General features: G+C 32.6%; 1 protein-coding gene across 2 annotated transcripts; it reads right to left on the minus strand.

Annotated features, from left to right (window-relative positions):
• Positions 1-1,298: 1,298 nt before the first annotated feature.
• On the minus strand, positions 1,299-10,160 carry LOC130440835 (facilitated trehalose transporter Tret1-like). Of its 2 annotated transcripts, XR_008909562.1 has the most exons (3): positions 9,922-10,160; positions 5,164-6,962; positions 1,300-5,125 (listed from the first exon to the last, which is right to left on the minus strand). XR_008909562.1 is itself a non-coding variant. In XM_056774196.1 (2 exons), exons 1-2 carry the CDS (start codon positions 10,001-10,003, stop codon positions 5,656-5,658), a joined length of 1,389 nt encoding a protein of 462 aa, XP_056630174.1. In that variant the 5' UTR covers positions 10,004-10,129; the 3' UTR covers positions 1,299-5,655. The 2 variants fall into 2 exon arrangements, 1 of the variants encoding a protein (XP_056630174.1); XM_056774196.1 differs by having other exon boundaries at positions 1,299-6,962; positions 9,922-10,129.
• Between the last annotated feature and the right edge of the window lie 2,010 nt (positions 10,161-12,170).

A 12,170-nucleotide genomic window follows, 5' to 3' on the forward strand; every position in this document is an offset into this window, starting at 1 on the left:
CTAACCTAACCTCAAAACGAGCATGATTTGTCAATAGTTAGCAAGGTGTCAAAAATCAAATCAAGCGCAAATTTTAAATTTATCATAATATTAAACTGCAATTTTGGTGTTTCAGTATATTGTAGATTGTTTTGGGGAATCTGCATTCATACCTAGAAGATATTGTGTACAAGACTACATCTTATTAATCTGCTTCCAAAATACGTAGTCTCCTCCTAAAGGAAATTTTTGTGTCGTACTTCCCTAGGTGTTAGTACAACTCCTTCAAGGTACTTAAGCCTTTCAGCGAAATAGGCAGGACATTCGTAGAGTAGATGCTCTACTGCAGTTGTCATCTTCGGCGATGCCTACCGTCTGAAAGTGGTATTTGACGAAGCAGTTACCTGTCAGAAGACCAACCACCAGTTTCATGTCGTTTCTAGTCATAACGATAAGTTCTTCAGTCTTTTTATCTGATATGGTCATAAGTGTTTTTCTATATGATTCTTCCGCGATTCTTTCAGTTGATTGTTGATGTGGCATCTCGTGAAATCAGAGTAGAGTTTGGTTGCAAAGTATGGAATCGTTGCCCCTTTTTGGCAAGGCTGCTTCCTCATTTCCTGATAAACCCTGGTGGCCTAGAAGCTACACTAGAGTTATTTTGTTATTGTTGGCTAGTGCTTTTAGTTTTTCTTGACACTCCCACACTAGTTTGGACGTGCACGACCTTCAAGGCCGGTTGGCTATCAAAGAGGACGAATATGTTCTAACAAATCTGTTGGTGAGTGATGTTCCTAGTGGTACGGAGAGCTTGCGCTTTGGCCAAAAAATGCCCAATCAAGCTACTTACTCTAGTTTTGAACCGTCTGTGAGCTAGCGAGAAAAATTTCGAGATTTTTGTTAATCCATGATTGGCAAGTGTTAATTACCACTTCGTATGTCCAACAAAGCATTTTGTCCATTGGTTTGCCATGGCTTTCTAGCTCTGATGTTGGATTAAGTGAATTAGTACACTAAATACATTGAGTATAATATACTGGATTTAGAACATTTTGTTTTAATTGCTTTTTCTCCAGTACTAATCTCAAAGTTGAACAAAAATGAAAAATGAACAAAAATCTGAGGTGGTGAATGTAAACTTCAAGGTTGGCTATGACGTGCTTAGAATAGGATTTCTATACTAGTAGTTGAAAAATATATGAATAAGGGTTGGTTGAGAAAGTCATCCCTGTTTCAAAAGGATTAATTTTCAGTATGTTTTTTGGAAAATAAAGGTTGATTAACAAAAATAAATTTATTATCACAATCAAGTAAATGTATACAACATTATTTAAATATAATTAAAGATTTAACAATCCCCATAAACAACTAAATTTTCCATATTGTTATTATAAATACAATAATAACTAACATCAGGTTATCCGGAAATTATCGACGACAACAAAAAATAAATTTCCAGAACAAACCAAAAACGGAGCTATTGAAACTTAATTTCAATTTACAAAAAAAAAACGAAGGATTAATAATGATAATTTGAATTTTGAAGCATAAAAAATAAACTTATACAGGGCTAGTTTAAAATACGGAAAAATCTGATTATCTTTAACTAAATATCACGAAATGTATTTAGGAGCATATTTTAGAATTAAAACAAAACATACAGGATATTCTTGATTGTAGTGATAGCATTGATGTAATTTTACTGTCTTATAAATTCTATAAGCTGAATTAATACATCAATTTTGTTGTTAAGTACTCTATGTTCAAATATAATGTCCTGCCATTGTCACTAGGCCGAATTAGCTAAGGAAGCTTCACAAAAACTTGGAGCCCTCTTTAAAACCAAAAAGCTATATACTTTGCCACAGTTTCTCGCACATTTGAAGCTCAGCTCTCAAGTATACCTTTAGGAAGTTGGACTCAATTCGACTTATAGGCGATCGAGTTGATTCGAAACCTGGATAGCTCAGAGCATAGAAGTCACTGGCCTTACTCTCTTTTATCGATAGTATCAAGGCAGATGCTCTTCCGACCTGTCTAACATAATCCCACAACACCTAGTCGAGGGGCAGACGTGGCTCATGAACTCAGAGTTCGCCTGCAGACGTCCAGAACGTCAATTATCGAGACTCATTTCTTTAGAGAAGTGCAAGCCTGTGAAATCTGCTACCAAGGCACATCTTTCCCGAACAGTAAACACAGAGGTATCTATTCACACGTATTGTAAAACTATCGGGGCAAATAATATCCACATAATGAGAAGCGTACTAAACCTCAAAATTTTTAATGTATCAATATTATAACCTCACTCTTAGTACCAAATGCTCAAACTATGATACCAGATTTATGTCTTGTATATTAATATGGTTATCTGAAAGGCTTCCGATCTCAACCTTAAGATGTCACTTATTGCAGTGAAGTGATTGGATTTGAAGAAAAAGAAAGTGTTTTCCAGGAACAACGCACCTTCGGTGATTGCCAAGGCTAAAACTTACGAATTGGTTGACCACCCACCTTATTCACCAGACTTGGCACGCGAGTTCTTCTCACAGGGAGCAAATATCAAACTTTCGACCCTGCGAAATTACGTATTTTCGACTGATGTATGAAGAAATTACAATCTTTTCTACTTTCATCTTTTCTTAAAGCCGAGGTCTACGTTATCTGGTTTCTAAATATTGATTGGTTTTACCTTTAGGTTTTTTCGAACTTATAATGTGCATCAGCTTTTAGCATTTAGTAAATTTAAGACAATTTTCTATACATTTGAATTATAAACATTTTAAGAATATAATCCAATAAAAACGTTTGTAACTTCTAAATGTACAAATTGGATATTTGTATATGTTGCGGGATGATTATTTTAAGGATTCAAATTATTTATAAGAATTCAAATTTTGGAGGCTATAACGTAGCAACCTTGCATGAGTTTAGTATGATTCATTTGGTTACATTCCATTCAAAATTCACAACGCCACTTGTCCTTGAAAGCTGAAATTTCCACTCCATCAATATAAAAAAGTCGTGTTTTATAAATGGAACCAAAATCTTTAGCGCTGTAGGCTTGTAATATGTAATAATAAATTTATGTATTCAACGGACTTCCATGAATTTATGACAGAGTTTTTGACAAATCTCACCCCATTTTCACAACGTAAGTTTTACAATTTTACATAATACATTACTCAATAAGTCGTGTGACTAACACACGTTCACGATAGCTGAGGCCGTAAAGACATCAGAACTTTCACATTTGACCATGAAAAAGTTTTTTTCAAAGTAGATAGCGCGTTTACTCACAGTCGATCAAAAACACAACGTTTTGATCATTCAGAGCAGTGTTTGGCCATGTTTACACGTAATGAATCAAGTTTTTTGCATCAATATGTGACAATGGATGAAACATGGATCTATTACTTCACTCCGGAATCAAAACGACCATCATCTGAGTTGACTACAGCCAGTGAACCACGTCCGAAGCGTCCAAAAGCATAACAGTCAGCTGAGAAGATTATGGCTTCATTATTTTGGGATACGCATGGAATATTGTTCATTCACTATCTCCAAAAAGGGTGAGAAAATGAAAAGAAAATACTAAATAGAGTTCTTTGATCGTTTAAATGCAAAAATCAAGGAAAAACGGCCTCATATGTCGAAGATAATGCCATTGTTTCATCAAGACAATGAACCGATTCACAAGTCGATAACAATGATGGTTAAATTGAATAAATTACACTTAGAATTGCTTTCGTATCCACCTTATAGTCCAGATGTGGCCACCAGTGATTACTAGCGATTTACTGATCTCAAAAAATGCTTGCCGGTAAGAAATTGTTGGAATTATTATATTGCTCTTGAAGGCGATCACATAGATGAATGAAATCGATCTGTGGCGTCGAGTTAATGCCCAGGAAGACGTTTCACTAATGTGGAAAGATCGTGGGTGTTGTATATGTGAAACGCACATCTTCAGCGCTATAGACTTACAATATGGAGGCTTAGTGAATACATATATTGTAAATTCAACAGACTTCCACGAATTTATGGCAGAATTTTTGACAATGTCAATTTCGGAATTTCATTCAGTTATTTATTTCTTCGCTAGAGCGATCATCCACTAATGTGAAAAGATCGTGGGTGTTGTACATCTTGAGCACTTGAGGCTATTTATCTGGGGTTTTTGTGTCCCACTTCTCAATGTGTCAGTATTATTGTTTCAAGGTATTTAAGATTTTTGAAGAAACGGACAGAGCAATTGCAGAATCTGCAGTTCTATTTCTCTTTCATGCGTATCGTCTAAAGTTGTATATATTCGTTGGCGTTACGTTCACGTTCGATTTTGCGTTGGAAATTATTTTTTGACTCCTATTGGTCGTTGTTGATTTACTGGCTCTATTTGGAACAATTAGAAATGTCATTTCACATAGTTATTTTCCTAACAAGTGCGGAAAGTGATACTTTCCCGCACGCGACTGCATTTGTCCCGAACGACGCGGAGCGGAGTTCGGGCAAGCGGTCAAGTGCGGGAAAGACACTTTACGCATGAGTTAGGAACATTATTTTTTCTACGACCGTATATACAAAAAGTATACCAACCCATTTTTCTAAAATTATTTCATTCCAACAAACATAATAATATACAAAACTTTAACTAAAAACTACTAATTATTATAAATATTAATATTGAAAATATAATTTGTTGTATTCTGTAGACTATTAAGAATTGCCGGTCCAGTAGAGTTATTTGGTTTCAACGGGAAGGTAGATGACGTCGATGAGGATGGCATCGGTTGCAGGTCGCATAAAGATGACGATGACGGCAACGGTTTTAAGTCATTTGGCAGGTAACAACTCGGAATTAGTTTCATTTGCAGCCTTCAAAATGGCTTTGTGAAGTTCGTCGTCGGATAAATCTATTAATATTATTGTATCGGATTCGGTTTAATGTGGTTTAATTTAGAAGAAGATTGCACTTATTCGGTCACTTCCAAGACGTTTTGAACAACTTTGATGTTTTAGTAACAATTACATGGTTATATAAAAAATATCTGTATTATTTTATATTTTCAAAAAATTAAAAATGCTACAAAAAGCTAGAAAAGGTTTAAATTTTATTTGATGGACTATTTTGTAAATATTTATTTACCTGTAGTAACAGTAGTTATAATCTCAGAAGTAAAAAACTATCGAATAAGGTCAAAATTTGCGCATAATTTTACTAGTGACACTTTCAAAACTAAAATGCGTGCGGGAAAGTGGGTTAAAACGCACGGTCGTAGAAAAAATATTTTTCGTAATTAGACATTTCATTAGCAAGAAAAATCTCATCTCTACAGTTTTTGAAATAACCTAAACTTGATATTATAATTTAGCAAAAATAGAAAGGTATATGTTATGTTGGTATTTTCGTTATATCGCGAAAATATAGCGCATCAGTGAACATATTTAGATTGAAATGTAAAATTCAAATTAACATGGCTTTTCAATAATTTATTACAAAATTTTTAACAAAAAATATGCTCCTATTGCAACCATGCAATACTTCTCAAATTCTTTCGTAAAATTTGAAAATGTTTATACTTTAAATTAACCCTGCATTAGTTTTCCAAGATCCTTAATTTTCGGTGATGAGTCAATATATCTCATGCGGATGAGTATATTTCCTATACAGATCATTCACATTTTACTCAAGATGATTTGAATCTCTTCGAGAGTTTTGTTCTTTGTTTCTGGAAGAATTTTGTAAAATACGATCGCAGAAATGATACTACATATTCCAAAAAATAAAAACGGCGCTCCCAAACCTGCTGTTGTCATTAAATTATAAAACAAAGTATTAACTATGAAATTTGATAGACCGAAAATGCAAATCACTAATGCGACACCTTTTGCTTTTATACTAGGAGCAAACAATTCCCCAGGCATGAGAAAAGGTATAGTTCCGATTCCGTAGCATGAAAACAGTAAGAAAACCATTAATCCTACTAAAGGAAACCATCTTAGCGATGTAAGGTCTATAATATTGTAATAATCATCAATAAAAAAATAAATAGCTTCTAAAATGAATACTATTGAAGTTAAAACTAACGATGATATCAATGAAACGCGTCTACCAAGTTTATTTGAACCATAAGCCGCAGAAGAGTAGAAAAGGAAATTAACGAATGTATAAATGATAGTGCAAAGCTCTGGACTCAAATTGCTACCGGATTTCTGAAATATCAGTTGTATATAAGGACCGAATGTGAAAATTCCACACCAAATTTGTGATACTCTTAGAAACATCGCTGTAACTAAAGCTCTCCTATTAACCTTATTTTTAAACAAATCTCCCCAAGAGCCAGTTTCTTCTTTCTCTATTGCCGTCTTCATCCTCATAAATTCATCTTCTATATTAAGTTTACGTCGTAACTTTCTCAAACTTGTTTTAGCCTCTTCTTCTCTACCTTTAGATAAATAGAAATAAGGACTTTCGGGCATGAATGGAAAAACTATCAGCAAAAATGTAGGAATTGTTAAACATATGAAGGACGTAGTGGTTACATCAAAGTATATTCCTAGGACGTTTATGATGAATTGACCCAAAAATCCGAACCAGACGACTGCATTTCCCCAAACACCTCTTACTTTAGGAGTTGTGATTTCTCCAATGTAAACAACTACACAAGTATAAGTAATACTATCCCCGAATCCATTTAAAAATCTAGCGAAATAGAACAACCACAATGATCTAGCAAACGCTTTGATAATAAATGTGATCATATAAAATACTGAAGTGAGTAATAACAGTTTTTTTCTACCAAAACGATTAACTATTGGTGTTAATAAAGGTGGGAACACTATAACACCCACTGTGTTGAATACTGTGAAATAAGATGCTTCTTCTTCGGTTATATCATATTTTTCCTTGTTATTCACTATTTGTATGATGAAAGGTGACGGCCAGGTCATTAGTATACCTGCAGATAAGCTAACGAATGACACTGAAACAAAAATAAGTGAAGAATTATTATTTATTGGTTGAACTTTCCTCAAAGTTTATTGGTCTAGTTATAATTGGAATGAAAATAAGTTTTTTTGTATAGTTGTCATGCACGTGACACGTCAAGTACCAACTGCGAGGAAATTTTCTTTTGACAGCTTAGATAAAACAGTGTGTTCGAAACTGATTCAATCTCTTCTCTAATCAAGGCGGAGTCGAATTTTTCTCTAAACGTTAGCAGTTTTATTGTAGAAAAATTGACATTTTGAAATAAGTTTTGCGCCTTGGTTAAACAATATGTTCCGCATAACAAGTAGATAAGTTATTGGTGTTAGGCTTCCGTGAAGGAAACTGTAGAAGAAGCAGGGAAAGCTTTATAATGTTAATCGACAAACTCCAGATGAGGAACTTAGTTTGAATACCATTGACGATCAACGGCAAATTAGCAGTAGAACTGTAGACAAAGTGACATATGAAGATCATCTGTATACCTAAGTATTAGACGTAATTTACTCCATTTATATCATAACCAAAAAGTGCAAGAAATGTATGGGTGCAATTCATCTTTCTCTAAATTTTACTGCAAACGACTGACTACCATTTTGTTGTAAAGCGATTTCTGTTGTAGTTGCGTGAGGTTTGTCTTCTAATGACAAATAAACATCTGACTTTGCATCTGGTCTTCCAGATCTTGGAATATCCCTCACGCTTCCTGTTTCATCTTACAACAATTCCGCTCATATTTCTTTAATTCTTTAATATATAGTGACAATTTTAGGTGTCTCGTCTCATCTTCTTCATCAATCTAACAAACGCATTCTTAGTGTATTCTACATTGTGATGGGTACGTTATCAAACATGGTAACAGAAGTCACTTGTCACATATAAAAATCTACACAAATTTTGTTACACAGTCCAGGCTCAGGGCTGTATTCGAAATTATTAATTTCCTGAATTAATATGTTTAAAGTATTTGAAGCAATGTGTTAGTTAATCAAACAGCAGCAATTTCTAACGTTTCATCGATCTGTCGGAGTTTTTCTTGTATCTATATATGACTACACATACGAGAATCATCTGAACTCGTACCCTGCAGAGAGAATGAATATACATCATTGAAAGAAATCCTAGCCTAATAAAAACACGAAACAAACGAGAATCCGCCTCTCTCTTTTCACATTATTAATCACCAATTCGTAAAATATGTCAGACCCAATATACTGTAAGTCCCAAATACAAAACGCTTATGAGAAAAATAAGTATTTGTTATTTATTGATATTTATATCTGACGTTTCGTTTTCTTAAATTCATCAGCAATTTAAAGGGAATTATATTATTTTCTAGTCCCACAAATCAGTTAAAACAGAAGTCTTCCATCACGTGAATCAATCTACGATTTATCAAATACATATTTTCTACATAAGTCAAATTACTCTCTTTTGAATTAAGTCGAGCACCCTAAGTGTATGATGGGAGCCGAGCTTCAAGGGAGGGATTGGAGGCTGTTGCGAAGTATATAGCTTTTTAGTATTGAAGAAAGATCCAAGTTTTTGTATAATTCAGTTTTGTTGCCTCTATTATATCTTAAATTATGTCACATAACAACAAAAAACTTTGCATGACCAACTACAAGACATACATAATAGTTTTTTTTTCAAATTGACTGCCTTCTTCTTCTTACGACTCCGTCTTCCTAAGGAGGTTGGCGATGAGAAGCCGCAGTTCTGAAAATTTCTGTCGACGTTTGTCCGAGACTTCTGCGCAAGTCTTTTTTCTACCGACCATTTTACTTCGATCTTCCCTTCTACTATCAGGCGAACAATGTCATATCGCTCGCCTCTCATTATATGTCCTAGGTACTTCAACTTTCTCTCCTTGATTGATGTGAGAAGTTACCCATTTGCTGTAGGACCTCTATGTTTGTCTTATGTTCCGTTCAAGATATCCGCTGCATTCGCCTGTAGGCGTACATTTCGAACGCATCAATTTTCTTCTCTGTGGTCGCATTCTTGGTCCAGCTTTCGCATCCGTACAGAAGAACATGGAAGATGTAACAGCGAAGTATTCTGGTCCAGAGTTCCAGGCTGAGGTTATGGTTTGCAGAGTTCAGAGTTTTCCGCGTCTGCTCAATTCTTAATCTGATTTCGAGTTTTGGATCGCATTGCCGGTTGACGAGCGTGCCCAGGTATCTTAGAGATAACACTTGTTCAATGATCTCTCCATGGAGTCTTAGGATGGCGTTTCTTTGTACTTTTGAGAATACCAATAGTTTGGTCTTGGACGTATTCATACAAAGGTCGAATTGCTCACTAAATTCTACAATAACGTCTATAAGAGATTGAAGTTCTGGTAGACTACTGGCCACTACCATGGTATCACCTTAATCTTTATACCTGCACTTGTATTCTCGAGGGCTTTGCTGAAGGCTTATATGTTCAGTTTGAGCTTAAGAACTATTCAAACAACCCTCGTTGATCTTTTAGAAACAACAAAAAATAAAAAGTCTTTTATGCCAGTCGGTCAGTGCTGATGATTTTCTGCAATAAAATCATTTATGAGCGGATTTTGGAATAGGGATTAAATCGCACAACTTTTCCCTACTCCCTAATTTGTACAACCGAAAATTATACAAAAATACGTTAAAAAACATAAGTAACGGAAAAACTATAGTATAACTTTGCAATATTAGTCATAACGATTTGACAGAAATATTTTAATTTGATTCATATGAATATTGTTGCTGACATATTAATCATGTGACGGAAGACCTCCATTCCATCTACTGTATATCGTTCTGACTAACATAACCTAGTTTTTAATCGTTTTTTGTGATAGTTAGCTATTATAAAGAAACTAAAAACAACACAAATGGTGTAAATTCTCATTATGCAATAAATATAAAGTAAAATACAAAAAGAAAAGATCCAAAATTTAATATTATGAATGTTTGACCACTTACCTATAAGAATGACCAATATTTCGAACCATGTTTTTCCATTGTTTGCATCTTCATTTTTTGATTTGGTAATTTTTGACGTCATTATAGTTTTTTTTAATTTGAATTATGCAATGTATATTGTTCTTTATACGAGACTGTATCATAATGTATCATAATATTTGAATATACGCAACGAAATTTTCGTGATAATTGCTGTATCATTGCTAGTGTTAAGGTATTATGAAGATAAAATGTATATTGACGCAAAAATAAAGACATAGATAAATACTCGGTTGAAAATAGTGGAAAAGGTTAGATAAATATTTGATAACGTATTACTATAATAAATTCCTTTTTTACAACAAATAACAGTGAATTTTGTTTCTTAAGGTGTAGATACAGCTTAGAGAAAATTAGTCTATAGATATAACAGAAAAACGAAAAGTTAATTGTGATTAGTGACAAAAAGTTATGGAAAGATATATTAATCTATGAAAAGTTGTAGAAAATTTTAAATAGATGTCGGAAGTTACTAAAACTAGAAGCAAAAAATTTCTAGATAGCTCTAAAAAGTTATAGGAAGTTATATAATTTTAAATATAGATATAAAAACTACAAAGTTGTAGAAAATTACGAGAGGTTATAGAATAAAATATAGAAAATTCATAAAAGTTATAGTGTTGTAAAAAGTTATAGGAAGTTACAAGAATTTATAGAGTAATATATAGAAATAACAAAAATATAGAAATGCGTAGAGGACTACTGCAATTTAGAAAGTGCGAGGAAGTTACAGGAAGTTATAGAACCGTTACTTAAAGTTACTAAATACAATATGGAAGTAACAGAAAAGTTATAGACTTGTAGAAAGTTTGAGATAGTTACAAGAAGTTATAAAATGAAGTATGTAATGTTATAAATAAATTAAAAAGGGTTATAGGATGATTGAAAGTTATAAGAAGTTTCCTTAAATTATAGAATACAAAAGAGAAAAATACAGAGAGTTGTGGAGAGCTATAACGTTGTGGAAATCGGTAGGAAGTTATAAAATCATATATAGAAACTTTCAAATAAAAGAAAATAGTTATATAATGCTTGGAACTTAAAAAAAGTTACCAGAAGTTATAGAATTTGAAATAGAGTTTGAGAAAGTAGAAAAGTACAGAGCTACAGAAAGACATTAGAAAAAGTATTAGAATATATCTAAAGAATTATGGGAATTTTGAAAATTTGTGGATAACTAGTTTGTGGAGGTTACCAGAAGCACATATGTTATAAAAAACTAAAAGTTTGAAAATTATAGTGTTCTATAAAGTGATAGAAAGTTAAAAGAAATTATATAATATAATAAAGGAAGAAAAATTAAGAAAGTTTTAAAACATTACAAAGTGCTGTAAAAAGTTATAAGAAGTTACACAAGGTAGTACTATAGAATTTAGAGCGTTACAGGAAATTTAATAAAAAGTTATATATAGATATAATAAAAAGTAGTATAATGAAATTTACAGAATTAAAAAAGTTATAGAGAATTATTAGTGTTGTAGAAAGTTGCAGAGAATTATAAAAAATTAAATAAAGTTATGAGGAAAAGTATAAAGAGATATTAAATTCTTGATTAGAAGCTTCACAAGTAACTTTTAAAGTTATATTGAGTAATGGGAAGATAAATAAGTTAATATAAAATTACAGAGAAAGTTCAGTTGAATTATAGGAAGTTCTAAAGTGTTGTTGAAAGTTACTGAAAGATTTTCAAAATTATAGGGAAAGTTACAGAAATTCAAAATGGTATAAGGAGTTATAGAAAGGCGTTAAAAATTTGATAAATTCGTTAAAAGTTGATGACATTATGGACACAAAGTATTAGAAAACTATAGAAAATAAAGTATAATCTTATAGATAGTTGTATTAGAAAAAATTATAGAAACTTGTTAGGAATTGTACAAAGCTATATAGAGGTAATTGAAATAGAGAAATACTAAAAAGAGGTATAATTCATCAGAATCGCATAGAGGATGATAGGAATGTTGGAAAAGCTAAAGAAAGTTATTATGAGCTGTGAACAGTTAAAAAAAGATTCAAGAAGTGTTAGGGAAGTATATAAAAAAGTTACAGATATTTAGAAAGTTATAGATAGCTGAAAAATGTAATGTAGAGTTATTGAGAGTTTTGAGAAAATATGTAAGGAAAAATCAACGTATTATAAAATGCGGAAAATATTCAAAAGAAGCTGTAATCTTGTGAAGAGTTAAATAAATGCCGGAGAAGCTGAAGAA

Source organism: Diorhabda sublineata, chromosome 2 (assembly GCF_026230105.1).
Source record: "Diorhabda sublineata isolate icDioSubl1.1 chromosome 2, icDioSubl1.1, whole genome shotgun sequence".
Taxonomy (NCBI): Eukaryota; Metazoa; Arthropoda; class Insecta; order Coleoptera; family Chrysomelidae; genus Diorhabda; species Diorhabda sublineata.

What these genes read in the sequence shown, in the direction of transcription:
- LOC130440835 (XM_056774196.1), bottom strand. Translation starts at nt 10,003, where the DNA reads ATGACGTCAAAAATTACCAAATCAAAAAATGAAGATGCAAACAATGGA. An exon ending in AATATTGGTCATTCTTATAG is followed by an intron (nt 6,963 to 9,921) that starts GTAAGTGGTCAA and finishes TTTTTGTTTCAG; the next exon opens with TGTCATTCGTTAGCTTATCT.